At 43.3% G+C, this 18,218-nt stretch overlaps 1 protein-coding gene across 4 annotated transcripts in view; it reads right to left on the minus strand.

The window, feature by feature from the left end:
• The window catches only part of STK39 (serine/threonine kinase 39), a 291,825-nt gene that overhangs the window by 10,079 nt on the left and 263,528 nt on the right, over positions 1 to 18,218 (minus strand). For all 4 annotated transcript variants that reach the window (XM_036253502.1, XM_036253503.1, XM_036253505.1 and 1 more), the window contains exon 17: positions 2,624 to 2,688. In XM_036253502.1, coding sequence (XP_036109395.1) covers positions 2,624 to 2,688 — 65 coding nt within the window. The remainder of the gene's footprint in view (positions 1 to 2,623; positions 2,689 to 18,218) is intronic.

The raw sequence follows: 18,218 nt of genomic DNA on the forward strand, positions 1-18,218 counted from the left end.
TGAGAAAAAGTGGTTGTGAAATACTTTGATCTTTCATTTTTCAATAAACTAACAAACGTGATGAACGGAGGCACATGAATTTGAATCTCTGTGGTTTTACCAAGATGCTAGTGTCCTATGAAGATACGTTTTTCTAAATGAGCATTGTATTATTCTGATCCATTTTAATTACGGCCAGGCTCCTGCTACGTGCTAGGCACTGGGGGAGCCAAGACACGAATCTGTCCACGTGACGTCTCTAGACTTCCTAGAGATACAAATAAGATTCTACCGCATTTCAATACAATCCCTGTGGGGGAGAATAGAGGAGGAGCACCTGAACCAGGACCGGCAATCAGAGAGAACTTCCCAGAGACAGTGAACACCAGGCAGGGTTGGAACACGTGGACGCCTGGGCACTGTTGAGGCTGGAGAGGAAGGGTATCTGAGTGAGAGGGGAAAGGACACACGAAGGGCCAACAGATGAAAACAGGAAGGAACAAGGGGACAGAGAAGGAAGGAAGGAAGGAATGGGGACAGGGTAAGCAGGAGACCTAGAGGGAAGTCTGACTGGGGAGGGCTTCCTTAGCCAGGGTCCGAGGTTTGAGGTTTAGGAGAGGGCAGTGGGAGGCCACTCAGGTATTTGAAGTAGTTGGGACTTGTACAAGAATTCCTCTGACTGTAGCCACGGTGTGGGAAATAGAGCCGGAGGCTGGCGAGTGGTAGGCAGGAAGAGGAGAGAATCCAGAAAAGGAAAACTGGTTAGAGTAGGTGATGAGGGGAGTGTCCTATGACTCTTCTGTTCTGAGACAGTAGAGGAGCTGTTTGTATAAAACCTTCGGCTGTAGGAAAGGGTCAGGGTTGCTCCTCCTCGTTTGGATGGAAGCAAGTGGAGAGACAGTGGGGATAAGCCAGCACGGAAAGTTTAAGTCTGTTCTCATCTCTCTGATTACATGTCCAAAATTAGAAAAATGTTCTTGAGGCAGTATACCTTTTCTAAGGGTATGAAGAAAGAAGCATTAATATTGCTTGAAATGCTGGCACAGAGAGACACCTTCACCAACAGATTTTCATACACACGAAACATGTTTACAGAGATGCAGGTGAATTGGAAACATGAGAGGTGACAGACGAGTCCTGAGCAAGAAGGTGGAATTTTCAATCTATCACTCTAAGTCTGAATAAAAATTTTTACTACCACAAATTTCACCAGATAAATTCTGTGCGAATCACACAGCCTACCTACCTGAAATCAGATGAGAACCGAGAACCAGAAAGCTAATTGGCACCAGGCTACATTTACAATAACCAACCACTGAGCATTGTGGGCCACACACCATTTCCAATAAATTTTCACAAGACATAAAAGAGACAGAACATCAATACGTGTTGTACACAGTGAAGTGCTGGTCATCTAGACCTTAAATTGCTTGCAGCATTCTGACTGGCCCTTGATAAGACTGATTTATAGTTTAAAAATAAGTCACTTAATGTGAGGCTTGTTAAAACTTTCAAGGAATAGTCACTTTTGTCTCTTTGGACTCCTCTCCATTTCGGGCCATGATCACAATTTCTTGGTTTGACAGTGACCCCAGTTATTAAATTAAAAACCCACTTGTGCAGAAAAACTGCTGGAGCAGCTCCCTCTGAGACACTGTTACTGCGATTGGCAACGTGCAGTTAGAACGCTTTTGTCCACGAGCCTGTGGTGAGCTTTCCACAATGGCTCCCAATTCCACTTTCACAATAACCAGCCTCAATTTTTAAAAAGCTAGAACCACTTAGCTTTTGCTTCAGGACTGCTTTAGGAAAAGTTTTAGCAAACAGGGCATTGAGTGACTTGTTTTAAGATCAGACCTTAATTATATCAATGGCCAGAAAGAACGCTGCAAGCGACTGCAGGTGTAGCTCGCCTGGCTGTGCACAACATCCACCTGACACGACTACAGCACTGTGTGTCACTGGACTGGAAATAAAGTGCTCTTTAGAAAAACCAAACACTGTCCTGGCCGGTTTGGCTCAGCAGTTAGAGCGTCGTCGGCCCATGGACCAAAGAGTCTCGGGTTCGAGTCTGGTCATGGGCACGTGTTGCGGTTTGTCCCCGGCCCTGGCTGGGGTCGTGTGGGAGGCAACCAGTTGATGTGTCCCTCTCATGTGGATGTTTCTCTCTCCCCCCTACTCTCTCTGAAGATAAATAAAAAAAAATATCCTCAGGCGAGGATTAAAAATAACAAACAAAAAACCCCAATTACTGAAAACTATGAAATGCATCATCCACGTAATAAATGTTTTAATCCTGGGGGTGTGGGGGGAGAAAGAGTGTTGCTGGGGTTCGGTTTAATTCTGTTCTGTATGGTCAAGCTGGCACACAAACGGGAAGCAAACTGGCCTGGTGTCCCAGACTCCTCGAGCGGCCACTCTTCGTTCAAGATGTAAGGGTGAAAGAACTGCTGGTGGAAGAGGGCATTTCCGGTCACGATCAGAAAATGTTCCCAAATGCTGAATGGGCAAATGACGGATGCAAAATAGATCCCAAAAGAAGAGAGTAGCAACGAAGTTACAGAGCAGGGTATAGAACCACTATTATTCCTTGATGGCACCACGTGGCAAAATAGTTACCTTTTCCCCATAACTTTCCACTTACCAACTTAAATGTCAAGGTTTTTAAAGCTTTGGGATCATCTACAATCTTCTGTAAGTTAGCAGCCACTGTAAAACACAAACATGGAGAAGAGTGTCCAAATTATTTCCAATAACAATGGATTTTCACATCAATAATTCAGGAAACTTGACTAATGATGCAATTAGCTGCAAAATCATTTCTTTTTCACAGACATTATGAAATCCATATAAATTACTCTTATGTATTTTCTACACCCGCTTATATCTTCCACACATCTAAATTACTAATATATAGTTAATTTGGAATTAACTTTATACGTTGACCTCACTTTCAGAAAATGAGAAATTACTTTCTAATGCAAAGGAGAAATGACACCAATGTTTCCACCACTTGGTTTTTCTCAACACTCATTACTGAGACATGTATGAGCCAGGAGAGGGCAGCACAAAGCACCAAGGAGAGGTAGTACCCGGCATTGTTTCTTTGGAAATAAAAGGTCAGGACATTTGAACTCCTGTCCTATAAATTCTCTCAACTCTCTGCGCCCATTTTTATCAAAGTCACAAAATACAGTGGCCGGTTAACCTTTATGACTTGGGTACATGTTTTAATGTTTTCGGAGCACAGTGATCTGTCAGACCAGTGAACAGCCACCTTGAACAATCCCCAGTCGGCCGAACAGGGTCAAGCATTGAAGGCTGTGTGTCCTGAGCTTGACAGTGAGGATGTATGTTCACGATCAGCCAGGCTCATCAGAGACCCATTCATTCTCACGGCGTCAGGATCTAGTTGGGACTTGAATAGAGGAGTCACTCTTCCTGTTGACTCTTCTGGCTTGGGGTACAGTTTGTGAGCAACATTATCAAAAGGTAATGATGATGGAAATGTAACACCCTCCTCTTTCCATAGCCAAACCTCAGTGTCAAGTACTGAGGTCAAGTGAGGGCTGTTGGTGAGGGAAAGAGAAGTTACTATCGAAGACATTAGGGAAGAAGGCCCTGTTTTTCATTATCAAATTGTCTACTGCATCACTCATTAGGGATCTGAAAAGTTACTGGAATATTTTAAGATAAAAAACATTTAAGATAAATAATAAACAATGATATTTTGGGAAAAGTGTTTCAAGGAGAAAGCTTATAAGTAGAAAGAAATCTGCCGATTTTATTTTTCTCTAAGGTTAACTGAGAACTTAGATACATAGATTTTGTACAAATTAGTTTATTTCATTTAATCCATCAGCTGCAAAGGGCAACCAATGAGAATTATATACAGCAGACCCCCTGTGGATGCCTGAAACTGTGGATAGTACAGAACCCTATATATTCTGTGTTTCCCCCTCTGCGTACACACCTTAAAAGCAGCGTGTTAGGCGCTCCTTGGCACATCTGAATTGCCAGCATCACTACTCTTGTGCTTTGTGGCCATTATTAAGCAAAATAAGCATGACCTGAACTAAAGCATGATGAAACTGCAAAATCACTGTGGCAGTTGACATAATAATCAGGATGGCTACTAAGTGACTACAGGTGGGAGAAATATCCAGGGTGGATACACTGGACAAAAAGAGGCTTCACGTCTGGGTCAGAACAAAGTTGGATGGTGTGAAATGTTATCATACTACTCAGAACAAAGTGCAATTTAAATCTTTTGAATTGTTTATTTCTGGAATCTTCCATTTAATATTTTCAAACTGGGGGTAGCTGAAATCACACAAAGGAAAAGCACCTCTTAGGGGGGACTGATGTACTCAACATGGATTATTTCTCTTTACAAACCATCATTATAAGCATCATTTTATCTCCCTCTGTTGCCCTCTTAACACTTCCTTTCTGAGATATCTGCAGTTTCATAGATGGTAACATCCCCTCCGTCTTTCTTCTGCCCACACAAGCAAACTGACATGCACACGAGGTTTGCCCGGGGCCACCAATCTGCACAGTTATCATCAGACTTCTTTTGGCCTCCTCACCCGTTTCCTGACATGTTCCCGACACCAAGCTCGGCTGGTGATCCAAGCCAGAAACATGAGCTCGTGGAGTGAAAAGCTGCATAAATGCTGCCCACCCAAGTCAGTATTCACGGTGTCAGGGCGTCCCGACCACATGCAAACTGCAGCCGCTAAACAGTCGCCGTTTCCTGAAAACATGCAAGTGCTCTAACATCTCCTCGGATTTGGGCCGATTTCACAAGTGGCCATAAAGTCTTCATGTGAATTTCAGTCCTTTCATGAAAGTCTCTCAGTTAATGTGGCTGATTTACTGCCTCGTTCTGGGGCCTCTATTTCCAGCCTGTTCTCTCGGGGGCCGCCAGAAGCAGAGCTGTGTCCTGCCCTCGTTCGCAGCCTCTCTGCTCTGCACACTGTGTGCTCGGCCAGTTCCAAGGACCGCGCTAAGCAGGTTGTAGGCTGGAGGGCAAGACGGAGCTGCTAGCATCTTAAACAATCATCCCAGCAACCACGCTCCCCAATTGTGAACCTCAGGGACATTAGAAATTCAAATTCTGTCTTCAGCTCAAAGCAAAAATAGCAAAACTGGCCTCTTACCTGATTACTTATCCCAGCTGCTGGGCTTATTTTCAATTTAGTTGATTCTAATTTGTTGTAAAGTGCTATAAAACACCTTCATTTACCTGACATCACATAAAATTCAGGGTGATGCTAATTTCTTTTCCAGTAGCAATGCTCATTAAAAAGATGGGTGTCACCGCTTTCTCCCTTCTCCTGACTGTACACCTGGGTTTCAAAAATAAAAATGCTCCTTACCTGGAACGTGAGCGGAGAAGAAAGGGCTGGGTAGAGCTGCTCAAGTATATGCTCACAACACCGAAACTCATGCTCTAAGGCATGCTCGCTTCCAAAAAATAGGGCCTCGGAACCCTGCTTACTCAGTGGCTATCAACTCATTCCCAATCCCTCCTGGCTTTCCCAACTTACAACTCGCTCCCCTAGGCAGCGGTTCTCGACCTGTGGGTGGGGACCCCTTTGGGGATCAAACGACCCTTTCACGGGGGTCGCCTAAGACATAACAGTAGCAAAATTACAGTTATGAAGTAGCAACGGAAATGATTTTATGGTTGGGGGTCACCACGACATGAACTGTATTAAAGGGTCGCAGCATTAGGAAGGGGGAGACCACTGCCTCGGGTCTAATGCACTCTGCGTAACCTTCTTTGAGCCTGTCCCTCTCCCTCCCCAGCCCCCTGTCTTCGGCCACAAGTGCTTTCTCTGTCTCGGCCTCACAGGACACCGGTGATGCTCACTGAGGCTCCAAGGACTGTGTCCTTCTTGCCCCACCACTGGGGCGACATGATACCTTCCTGTGAGCAAGCTATTTCTTGCTAATTTTGTGTCCCTGGGGCATGCTTTAGGCTCGAATACCTGTCACGCTAGGAGTTTCTATTTGCTCTTTTGGATAACCTTTGGCCTAAACTGTGGTAAGTACTCTGCTGCAACAGGATCCTTAAGGACCACACGAAGACGACGCTGCTGCCCCCAGCTCCGTGCGGGCGGGCAGAGGCAAGGCGGCAAAGCTGGCGTCCCTGCCACAGACTAAGCCGGGCACTCTCCAGGCAGGTCGCTCCCCAAGACCCTGGGCTACCAGAACGCCTCACATTTTGGCAGAAAAAGAACAGTCATATAATGACCATATTACTGTGTTTGTACTCTGATTAGTCAAAAGACACACTTTTCTCCCCAGATACCAGTATATTTCACGACCACCACACCGAGTCCTGACATTCTGGTGGCCGTGAGTTTCTTTCTTCAAACCCGGATGACCCCAAACACAAGCTGAGGGGACGAGCACAGCAGTGAACCCAAGGCCGATGTTCTTTCCTAGTAAGAACGTCTCAGATAAGTACAAGGGCACAGACTCGGGTTACCGGACAAGGTGATGCGGTCACAATATTTTTATACCCAAAGACACACCCTGGACATCTGCTCTGTACGCTGCACTGCGACAGAAAGGCGGCATGAGATTGCACAGGAAGAATGTGAAAGGGGTGGCAAAAAAGAAGCCAAGCTCTGAGTAAGGAGAAAAGGAGATAGGAGGGCGGGTTCCTTATTGACACTGCTGTAACACTAATGCAAGATTACGGCTTATTAACAATTCCGTTTAGGACAAAGTGAGAGAGATTTACCCTGTTATTTTCCCTAAACCTCCAGGCTCTTATGAGATGAATATAGCATGGTGTATGAGAGCCAGAGGGCCTGGATTCAAATCCTGCCTCCTGCTTAGAGCTGTGTGACTGGCGAGTTCACTCAGCCGTTTTGTGCTTGTGGCTCTGCATCTTGAAAATCGTGCCTACCTGATAGAGTAGTTTCAAGAACTGAGCTAATACACAGACAGTGCTTAGGACAGCGCTTAATGTACAGCCAGTGCATAATAAATACTAGCTTATTATCTCTACCCTGGACAACTGCATGTATTTATTAACTGGTTTCCTTGTGTTAACTCTTCTATTCTCGTGAGCCTTCTTTCTCTTGCTCACCAGACTTACCTGAAGTACCTAACCATCCATTGGAATGTGTTGCCTCCTTAGGGGATACTGTCTAACTGTTCACATCAACTTCAGGATAAAATGCAGGTTTTCCATGTGGTCCATGAGACCGTCCACGGTCCACTCCTGACCTCCGTCTTCAGTTTACTTTCCAGATTTTCCCAGGAGGGGCTCCATAACCCCCACTATCCTCCAGACCTCTGCCATTATGTGCTAAGTGGATTCATTACAGATATGATTTCCTCACTAGATTCAAACTCTTTTATAACCCAGACAAAATCTTACTCACCTCTGCAAAAGGTGAATCTTTGACATCTATCCACACATACAGAAACTGACATGGTCTCTCACCACCCCTGCTGCTCTTTCCCAAGTACAGCCACCACCACTGCTCCTCCGGACCCGGACCACAGCCTGCTGTCTCCCTGCTTCCATTCTTGTCCCTCAGCGGCCTCGCCGTCACCCAGCAGTCAGACCATGTCACTTTTCTACTCAAAACCCTCAGCCGGCATTACAGCTCAGAGGAAAAGCCACAGTCTCCACAGTGGTCTGCCAGACCCACCTGGCCGGGCCTCCTGCTCCCTCCCTGACCCCACCCCTCACCATTCTGGGAAGCCAGAGTCCCGGTGCTCACCCTTGAGCATTCAAAGCAGGTTGCTGCCCAAGAACCTCTGTACCTGCCAGTCCCTCAGCTTGAAATAAACGCTCCTCCTCCATGGCTGTCTCCCTCCTTTCCTTCCAGCTTCTGCTCAAACGCCCCTGGCTGGCCTGTTAACATCCCCAGTATCGCCACACTCTGTACTTCTTTCCTCAGAGTGTTCCTTCTTCATAGCATTAAACATACTATGTATTCATGAATACATTTTGGATGTGGCCTTTCACTTAGCACCACCCCCCCCAATCTGGAACATAAGCTCCAATGGATGCAGGAAGTGTATCTGTCTTATTCATTGCTTTGTTCCCAGTCTTCACATATATATAGTGCCTGTCAATTTATAGGGTCCCAAGGTTCTAAAAACCCCAGCTTAAAACCCAAAGAATTAGTCACATCATAAAAGACTTTCTACAAATGTGTCTCAAGCAATAGTTCCATTTAGTTTTCCCAAAGCAAATGAATGAACTCTGGGCTCATTTCAAATGAATATTGGGTATTTTACCTCAACATAATAAAGTCCATATATGACAAACCTACAGCCAACATCATACTCAATGGGCAAAAACGAAAAGCGTTTCCCTTAAGAACAGGAACAAGACAGGGATGCCCACTCTCGCCACTCTTATATAACATAACACTGGAAGTCTTAGCCACAGTGATCGACAAGAAGAAAAAATAAAAGGCATCCAAACTGGAAAGGAGGAAGTGAAACTGTCATCATTTGCAGGTGACATGATATTGTACATAGAAAACCCTAAAGACTCCATAAAAAATCTACTAGATTTAATAAACGAATTTGGCAAAGTAGCAGGATACAAAATTAACATCCAGAAATTGATGGCATTTTACATAATGAAATATCAGAGAAACTAAAAAAAAAAAAAAAATCCAATTTACCATTCCAACAAAAAAAATCAAGATACCTAAGTATAAACTTAACCAAGAAGGTAAAAGACTTGTTCTCAGAAATAAAGGAAGATATAAACAAGTAGAAGCATATATTGTTTGGGTAGATTGGAAGAATCTACATCATGGATTGGAAGAATTAACATCATTAAAAGGTTCATACTACCCAAAGCAATCTATAGATTCAGCACAATCCCTATTAAAATACCAATGGCATATTTCACAGATCTAGAACAAATACTCCAAAAATTTATATCAAAGCAAAAAAGACCCCAAATATCTGCAGCAATCTTGAGAAAGAATAACAAAGTAGGAGGGATCACAATACCAAGTTATCAAATTATACTACAAAGCCACTGTAATCAAAGCAGCCTGGTACTGGCATAAGAACAGGCATATAGATCAATGGAACAGAATAGAGAACCCAGAAATTCACCCAAGCCGTTATGCTCAATTAGTATTTGACAATGGAGGCAAGAGCATACAGTAAAGATATTCCCTACAATAAATAGTGTAGGGAAAATTGGACAGTTACATGCACACACACACACACAAATGAAACTAGATCACCAACTTACACCATATACAAGAATAAACTCAGTGATATAAGACTTAAATGTGAGTCATTAAACCATAAAAGTCCTAGAAGAAAATGTAGGCAGCAAAATCTCATACATCTTACATACAGAATTTTCACTGATACATCACCTACAATAAGAGAAACAAAACAAATAGGACTACATCAAAATAAAAGGCTTCTTTTCTGCACAACAGAAAAAAAAAACAAATCATCATCAAAGTGAAAAGAGATCCCACTGTATGGGAGAACATATTTGCCAATGATACATCTGATAAGGGATTAATTTCCAAAATATATAAAGAACTCATACAACTTAGCAAAAGGTAGATAAACAATCCGATTAAAAAATGGGTAAAGGACCTACATAGACACTTCTCCAAAGAGGTCATACAGATGGCCGAGAGACACATGAAAAAGTGCTCAGAGTTACTAATCATCAGAGAGATACAAATTAAAACGACAATGAGGTATCACTTCACATCTGCCAGAATAGCTACCATCAACAAATCAACAATGGACAAGTGCAGGTGAGGATGAAGAGAAAAGGGGACTCTAGTACACTGCTGGTGGGAATGCAGACTGGTGCAGCCAATATGGAAAACAATATGGAGTTTCCTCACAAAATTGAAAATGGAGCCCTGGCCGGTTTGGCTCAGCGGTTAGAGCATCCGCCTGCGGTCCGGAGAGACCCGGGTTCGGTTCCCGCTAAGGGCATGTACCTCGGTTGCAGTTTGTCCCCAGCTCTGGTTGGACGTCCGGGTGGCAGCCACTCGATGTGTCCCTTTCACATCGATGTTTCCCTCTCTCTCTCTCCCTCCCACTCTATCTGTGCAAAAAATGGAAAAATGTCCTCGGGTGAGGATAACAAAAAAAAGAAAATGGAGCTGCCATTTGACCCAGTGATCCCACTTCTACAAATATATCCTAAGAAGCTCGAAACACCATCAGAAAGAATATATGCACCCCCTACATTCAAAGCAGCACTATTTACAATAGCTAAGTTCTGGAAATAACCCAAGTGTCCATCAGTAGATGAGTGGATAAAAAAGCTGTGGTACATTTATACAATGGAATACTATGCAGCTGTAGAAAAGAAGGATGTCTGACCCTTTGAAGCACAGCATAAAGGAACTTGGAGAATATTATGCTAAGCAAAATAAGCCAGTCAGAAAAAGACAAGTATCACATGATCTAATTTATATGTGGAATCTAATGAACAAAATAAACTGATGAGCAAAACAGATCCAGAGACATGGAAGCATGGAACAGACTGAGGAACATGAGAAGGAAGGGGGTGGGTGGGAAGAGATTAACCAAATAACTTATATGCATATAGGCTTAACCAATGGACACAGACAAGTGTGGTGAAGGCCTGTGGGGGTGGGGGAATGGAAGCAGGGTGGAGGGGGTCAATGGGCGGGGGGTGTTAAAACGAGGGCTGTAATACTTTCAACAATAAAGATAAATTAAAAACAAAATAGATGGAAAGGTAAAAACAAAACAGAACAGTCTAGATTAGGTCCACTTTGTTGTAGCGGCTTAGCCTGAACCTCAAGTGATACAAGGGAGCATCTAGAAGTCACATGCACTCACTGTGCCTTGATTTTATGTACACATTTTGAATTATTCAGTTCATTAATAAGCCAAAGAGAAAGTGAAAAAAAAAGTAGTTAAAAGAGATTTTAGGAGTGTTACAGGTACTATAAACAAGCAGCTTTGAAACCAAATGTCAAACAGACTTGAATATTAGTATTATTTAAATATAACAGGAAGGAATTAAGAGAGATAAACAGAAATACACTTGCTAGTCTCCTTAAGATCCCAGTGCATTAGTATTATCTTGGCACAATAAAAAATTGTGCAGCTTAGAATAGCGAAACTGGCTATTTAATCTGTCCTTTAAAATATAATCGTAAAATTGGTATTTTGAGCCTAAATTTCCTTTCTGTCTTTAACGTAGAGCTTTATGAACTGGACCACAGTGTGGTAATGAAAATGCCCAATAATCATTATACTATCTACTATTGTTCATTTTGAAAACAATAAAATGGTATAATTAATGAAACTGTAGCTTCATTTAACTGGTAGAAAGAATATACCTGTGTATGTATAGTTTAATTCCTCTTTAGAATGAAGAAGAATAAAGTAAAAAATAATAATAAAAATTATAATACTATATGAAGAATGGCTAAACTTTAAAATCATGCTTGCTAAGAATACCCAACATTCATCTGAGATGAAGGGAAGAATTAATTTATTGGAAACATAAAGATTATTGCTTGGGAGACACAGCTGTTGAAAAGTACTCTGTTTCTTCAAAAATATAAAGAATTCTACAGATGTTTTAACTTGGGGTTTTTAGTGTTGTAACCCTGGAAATTGTAGACAAAACTTTGTGTGCACATTTCTGGGGAGAGGGTGTGTAGCTTTCTCCAGATTGCCAGTGGGGTCATGTCCTTTGTAATCTTAACCATCACTGTCCCAAATGCTTCCTAACATCTTCTCTTAGAGGTCTTTTGTCTGGTTATAACAATCTTACTATAGTTGGCATACAAAAAATTGCATATATTTAAAGTGTACAATTTGGTAAGTTTACATATGTGTACACATCAGTGAAACTGACACCACGTGCAAGATAATAAACATATTCATCACACCCTAACATTCCCTCATGTCCTCTGTAACCCTCCCCCTGCCCCTTCCTGCCCTTCCTTCTGCTCTCTCCAGAAATCACTGTCACTACAGATTTTATATTTTCTATAATTTTATACAAATGGAGTCATATATAGTGTTTACTCATTTTGTCTGGTTTTTCTCACACATTATAATTGTTTTGAAATCCACCCACGTTGCAGCATGTATCAATAATGTATCCCTGTTCCCACTGTATGGATGTACCACAGTTTGTTTATATATTCACCTCTTGATGGACGTTTGAGTTGTTTTAAGCTTTTGCTATTACAAATAAAGCTTTTATAAGTCTTCATATAGAAATACATTTTCCTTTCACTTGGGTATATACCTAGGATTAGAATGGCTGGATCAAATGGTAGATGAATGTTTAACTTTCTTTAAAAATGCCAAAAATGCCCTGGCTGGAGTTGCTCAGTGGTTAGAGTGTTAGCCCGCACATCAAAGGGTAGTGGATTCGAGTCCTAGTCAAGGGCACATACCTGGTTGCAGGTTTGTTCCCCTGCCCTGGTGAAGTCGTGTGGGAGGCAACCAATCAATGTGTCTCTCTCACATCAATGTTTTTCTCTCTCTCTCTCTCCCTTCCTCCCTTCCAGTCTCTCTCAAATTCAACGGAAAAAATAATCTCCTCACGTCAGGATTAACAACAACAAAAAACTGCCAAAATCTTTTCTAGGGTGATTGTACCATTTTTATATTTCCACCAGCACTGTCTGAGAGTGCCAGTTTCTTACATGCTTGTCAACACTTAGTATGATCAGTTGTTTTAATTTTAGCCATTCCCACTGATGTGTAACAGTATTTCACTGTAGTTTCAATTTGCATTTCCCTGACAGAGCATCTTTCTATGTGCATGTTTTGGTGGTGTTTTTTAATGGCTGACTTCTGACCAAAAAAAATTAAAAGTGTATTGAAAGGGTAAAGTAAAAGAGTATATGAAAGTGTTAAGGATGCCTATAAATCAAGTGTGGTTTTTCTGGGTTAAGCAGAGGGCTTTTTCTAAGAAACAACACAACACAAAACAAAACACCCAAATGCCTTTGTTAAGGAACCACAGGTATTCCTTCATCCAAGAAGTAAGTTGTTCAGATAGTGCCTACCAGATCTCCTAGCACATCTAGTAAATGAAACACACACACACGCACATACATGCATGCATGAGGCAGACAGAGCTCAAGCAGCTTCTGCTTATATCTTAGAAAATCACCTAGAACATCCTGTGCAGTTCAGAAACCTCAAACCTCTTCCACTAGGGATTTTTAAATGTGTAGGTCATGAGCCTAGCAAGTGTGGCTCAGTGGTTGAGCGTTCAGCCATGCACCAAGAGGTTGCTGGTTTGATTCCTGGTCAGGGCACATGCCCAGGTTGTGGGCCAAATCCCTAGTGGGGGGCATGTAGGAGGCAGCCAATCGATGTTCTCTCTGATCAAAGTTTCTATCTCTATCTCCCTCTCCCTTCCTCTCTCTCTAAAATCAACAAGTAAATAAATAAATAAATGTGTAAGTCATGAGTATGAGTAGAAGTAAGAGAAGAACAGCATCATATCATGGAAAGCCGAAGGCCAAAGAGACAAGACACAGCAAATCCATCCAACTTTGATTTCTTGAGGCACCAAGAAAGCCTTTCCAGGTCTTCACTGTCTGCAACAATAAGGTCTACTGAATTATGCTGGATGTCTAGATTCCAAGAAGAGTCTTACACCCAGGAGCACATTCTGGAAATACTAACAAAGACTATATGTATACTAGGCATGAAGATAAAACCCACTTTGGGACTCTACTGACAATCTCACAATCACTGTTGAGGGAAGACTTCCATGCAGCAAATACTACACATTAAGACAACAGGACAGCCCTGGCCGGTATGGCTCAGTGGTTGGAGTGTCAGCTGTGGTCCAGAGAGACCCGGGTTCGGTTCCCGCTAAGGGCACGTGCCTTGGTTGCGGTTTGTCCCTGGTACTGGTTGGGTCATGCGGGTGGCAACCACTCAATGTGTCCCTTTCACATCGATGTTTCTCTTTCTCTCTCTCTCTCTCTCTCTCTCTCTCTCTCTCTCTCTCCCCCCCCCCTCCCTCCCTCCCTCCCTCTTCCTCCCTCTCCCTCCCACTCTATCTGAACAAAAAATGGAAAAATGTCGAGTGAGGATTAATAAAAAAAAAAGACACAGGACAACTCTGTATAAGACTAAAACAATGTGTGTCTTCTTTAATCACTTGATTAAAAACAGAAACACTTTGTTTTTAATCAGCTTTAAGCTGTTTTTATGACCTTGTCAAATCATACAAATTCTAGAAAAGTTCTAAACAAACAGAAAATATAGAAAAAGGAACACCAAACTTCATAGGATCAACTTTTTCTTTTTTTTCTTTTTGTTAATCTTCACCCAAGGGTATTTTTCCATTGATTTTTTTTTTTTTTTTTTTAGACAAAGTGGGAGGGAGAGAGAAACACTGATGAGAGAGACACATCAATTGGTTGATTCCTGCACGACCCTGACTGGGGCTGGGGACTGAACCTGCAACCCGGGTACGTGCCCTTGACCGGAATCAAACCCAAGACCTTTTGATTCATGGGCTGACGCTCTAACCACTGAGCCAAACCGAACAGGGCTCAACATTTTTTTTATTGTCACTCTTGATTTACCTTGATCAACTTTATAGAGGTTTTTAAATAGTCACCTATTAATAGGGCACAGCTTGAGATTTAACCTAGCAGCTTCTGGACTGGGAGAAGCTCTGGAAAAATTTAAATGAATGTGAGAGTAGTCAGGCTGATATGAGAAATGCTACTGAAATTATGGGTCAATGCAGCCAACTGAGGCAGAGCCGTCTGGCACGAGCACAGAGCGCAGAGGCTGCAGGGCCATGGAGCCTGGCGTGTGGCGGCAGCCGTCCACAGAAAGCACTTCTCACACCTACTGCCAGCCACGTGGGGCAAGGGCTGGGCTTGTGTTTACATTATGTGGCGACACCCCAGAGGACATCTATTTCATCTTCATTTCTTATTTTTTTTCTTAGCATTTAAAGGGTTCAGTAGCCAGTAAAAGGAACCGAGCAAGCTTGAATAATTCACTTCTTTAATAATAATAAGTCAAGTCAAGGGTTGCCTTGGACTTTTAGGTAGGTTAAGCCATAACCTAAAAAAAAAGTAAAGGCCAGGAAATCTAATCCTGCTTATGTTACCTGATATGAGAGTAGAACACCACCTTCCCAGTACCTTAAAATAGTGAAACTCAAGTAACCAGTTGCCAACATGTGTACCCGTCCACATGAGGGATGGACTGCACACCAGAACATAAATCAACCATTGCTTCCTTCATTGAGAAAGTCTTGCTACAAACAAACAAACACTCAGCTATACAATGCAATGAGCTTAACACTATAGCTGGTTGACACTGCAGCATTAAGGCCAGGGATGGATCACACTGTGAGTAGTTCTAGTTTAGACTGTTTCCAAAATAAATAAACCTCCACCATGCTAGATGGATTGCTTTGGATCAAGTGTAAGAAAACTGGCTGTGTTATATAGTATCTCTAAGACTAAGGTCAAGTACTTAAATGAAACATTTTGCAGAAACCTCACAATTAGTGGTAGAACAAGAGAAGAAGGAAAAAATTATGGGACATGGAAAAGAACTTACGGAATGTGAAAATTAAATACTTCGTAAAGAAGCTTCTGGTCCCAGCATCATATTCAATTCAACATTTGTCCTGAATTTTTATTTTTTAAAACAAATTATTGTTCATTGTTGCACAAAAATAAGTTGGGATGAGGTGGGCCATCTTTTCCTTTGTACCTGAAGCTCTGATCTTATCCAGTAAAGGGTGAGACATGATTGCCCTGAACGAGGTCTCACTTTAACCGTTAAGTCTGAAAGGCCATTTCTGCAACCCTCTCCTCTCCCTACCCCCGCCCCCTTCCCTGATGCAGGTGACTCCAGGTGACTGGGAAAGACAGCGGGCAGAGGTTGCTGGTGCAGGAAGGGAGTGCCAGGGATAGCCAACTGCTCTGGTTAGGGCGGTGGGAGAAACAGTCGGTGCTGATGCCCCTGCCAGATAATCTGAGGTACTAGCCAGATCTGCTCTGGTCTACTGGGTAGCCTGAAAGATACAGAAAGCTGCTTGGCCACTACTTGGTAGAGTCATCAGAAAATGAGAGGCTAGTGAACAGAAAATATGTGGAGAAATTAAAGGCTGGCCAGCCTGTCAATGAACAGAGAGAGGACAGTTTGTTGTATGAGATCAGTCTACAACTATTTATTCACTTTCTTATTTAGTAAGCATTTTCTATTTTGCATTTAAACCCTTTGAAATCAACGAGCTTTGTAAAAAAAAATGCATGATTAATAAAAAGTATGAATTGGTTTCTCCAGTAAGCTATGTAACCCACATGAAGTTTGTCAATATTTACCACCCACCCTGGGGACTGCAGTTCCCCCACAGACCCCCAGAACACCAGGAGACACAAGGTGGCTAAAGAAGCATCAGGAGATGGCAGTTACTTTTAAAGGCTTTTCGCGAAGGAAATGGCTTGGGTCTGCAAGGAGCATTGAGGCACTCAAGGGTACCTTCTGATTATAGAGCACCGAATGTGAGGCGCCCTCAAACCTCCCCCTGCTAGGTCTCCCAGGGGCTGGAGGGGGGGCATGGAGCTCTCACTCCTGTAAGATCACCCGTTCTACCCAGACACGCGCGCTGGGCTTCGCTCCCCAAACTGTAATAAGGGTCTGGGCTATGTGTTCCTACCTTCCTGTGCCGGCTCCCGTCCCAGTTTGAAAACTTAAAGCCTGTGGACTCTGATTCCTACTGTTTCTAACCCTGCAGAGTCTCAAGAGGGATGAGCAGTGGTACTTCTTCAAAGATTCTTTCAGATGCACATTCTGTCATGAGAAAGTAGCTCGTGAGGAGACCACAGTGAACTTGGTCTCTGTACCGTGAGCCAAGATGGGGGATTGGGTGATGTAGTGTTGAGAAGTTGTGGACAAGGAAATTCAAGCTGTTGCCTATTCAGATCCATGACTTTTTAAATTTTAAAATAGCAGGTCTGTGTTCCAATATGTGTACTGTGATCATTCAGCTGTTAAACAAATTCTTACGAAAGTGTGTACACCAGCTGGCGTTCCTGCTGGATGCTGGGAGGTACCAACACAAGAAGTGCAAACCCTGCCTGCGCGGTGTGGGCAGGTTCACAAATGATCACAGCCCCTCCCTACGTCGGAGGGGGGACGTAGGTGCGAGCACGGCTCAGAGGCAGACGGCCCGCGGGGTCCAGGGTGGGACTCGGGGAAGACCGATCCTAATCTACGTCCTGACGAAGGGCTGGGGTTTGCCCGGGAATGGGGACATCCCAGGTCTGGAGGAAGAGCAGGTGGAGGACCGGAGCGGAGCACGTGTGAGCGGACTGACGGCCCGAGGTGCTGGGCCAGGCTGGAGCTGAGGGACCGCGGAGAGGCAGGTGACGAGGCCAGCAGGGGCCAACCACCGGGTCTTGTCCACCACGGAGTGCGGGCTCCATCTTGTAGGAAGAGGGTTCAAATAGGACACCAGTTAAGAATGATGTTAACGATACACACTGGAAGACATCACACTTGTGTGTAAGACTTCGGAGAAAGAACTCTAAAATGGTGACTTGGCTTTGTCAAAGTAAAAACATTTTTCACAGTCCTGTGATGTGCTGATTAGACCTGAATGTGTTCAACAGGATAACTTTTTTAACCCACTACAACTGTAAGCTTTATACATGTATAGACAGTGGTCGTGTTCACGGCCTGGATCGCGGCCAAGTGGGCATGAGAACACCTGGCTCTGGCGGGCGGCTCTGCCTCGCGTGTTCTCAGACGCCTGCGTGCACCGGGTGGGTCTCCACACAACTAACCTTATGCAGAGGAGCTTTCTCCGGGCATGACTCGCTCACTGAGAAATCACTGGATCTCACTGTAGCAGTTGCACTAATTGAATGGGTTAAAAAAAAAAAAAAAACCCTATCAGGGAATTCATTTTTCTTTCCTGATCTTGCTCCCTTACCACCAGGGTAATGGAGAAAGAAGAGCGAGCATTACAAAGAAGATAAATCAACACTGGGACAAATCCATCTTCAGGGGAAGAAATTCTGAATCGATTTTTTGTTGGTACACTTGCCTGTGTCCTCACAACACTGTATGAACAAAATTAACAATGAGAAGGGAGCTTACGTCGTGTCCTGGTGGTAGAAGGGACATCCAGGGTTCCCAACTGCAGCCTTTCTTCCTCAGGCAGGACTGTCTGGACATCGTTCCAGACCAAGAGGAGG

The sequence above is a fragment of the Molossus molossus genome, unplaced genomic scaffold (assembly GCF_014108415.1).
Source record: "Molossus molossus isolate mMolMol1 unplaced genomic scaffold, mMolMol1.p scaffold_m16_p_11, whole genome shotgun sequence".
NCBI classification, from domain to species: Eukaryota; Metazoa; Chordata; class Mammalia; order Chiroptera; family Molossidae; genus Molossus; species Molossus molossus.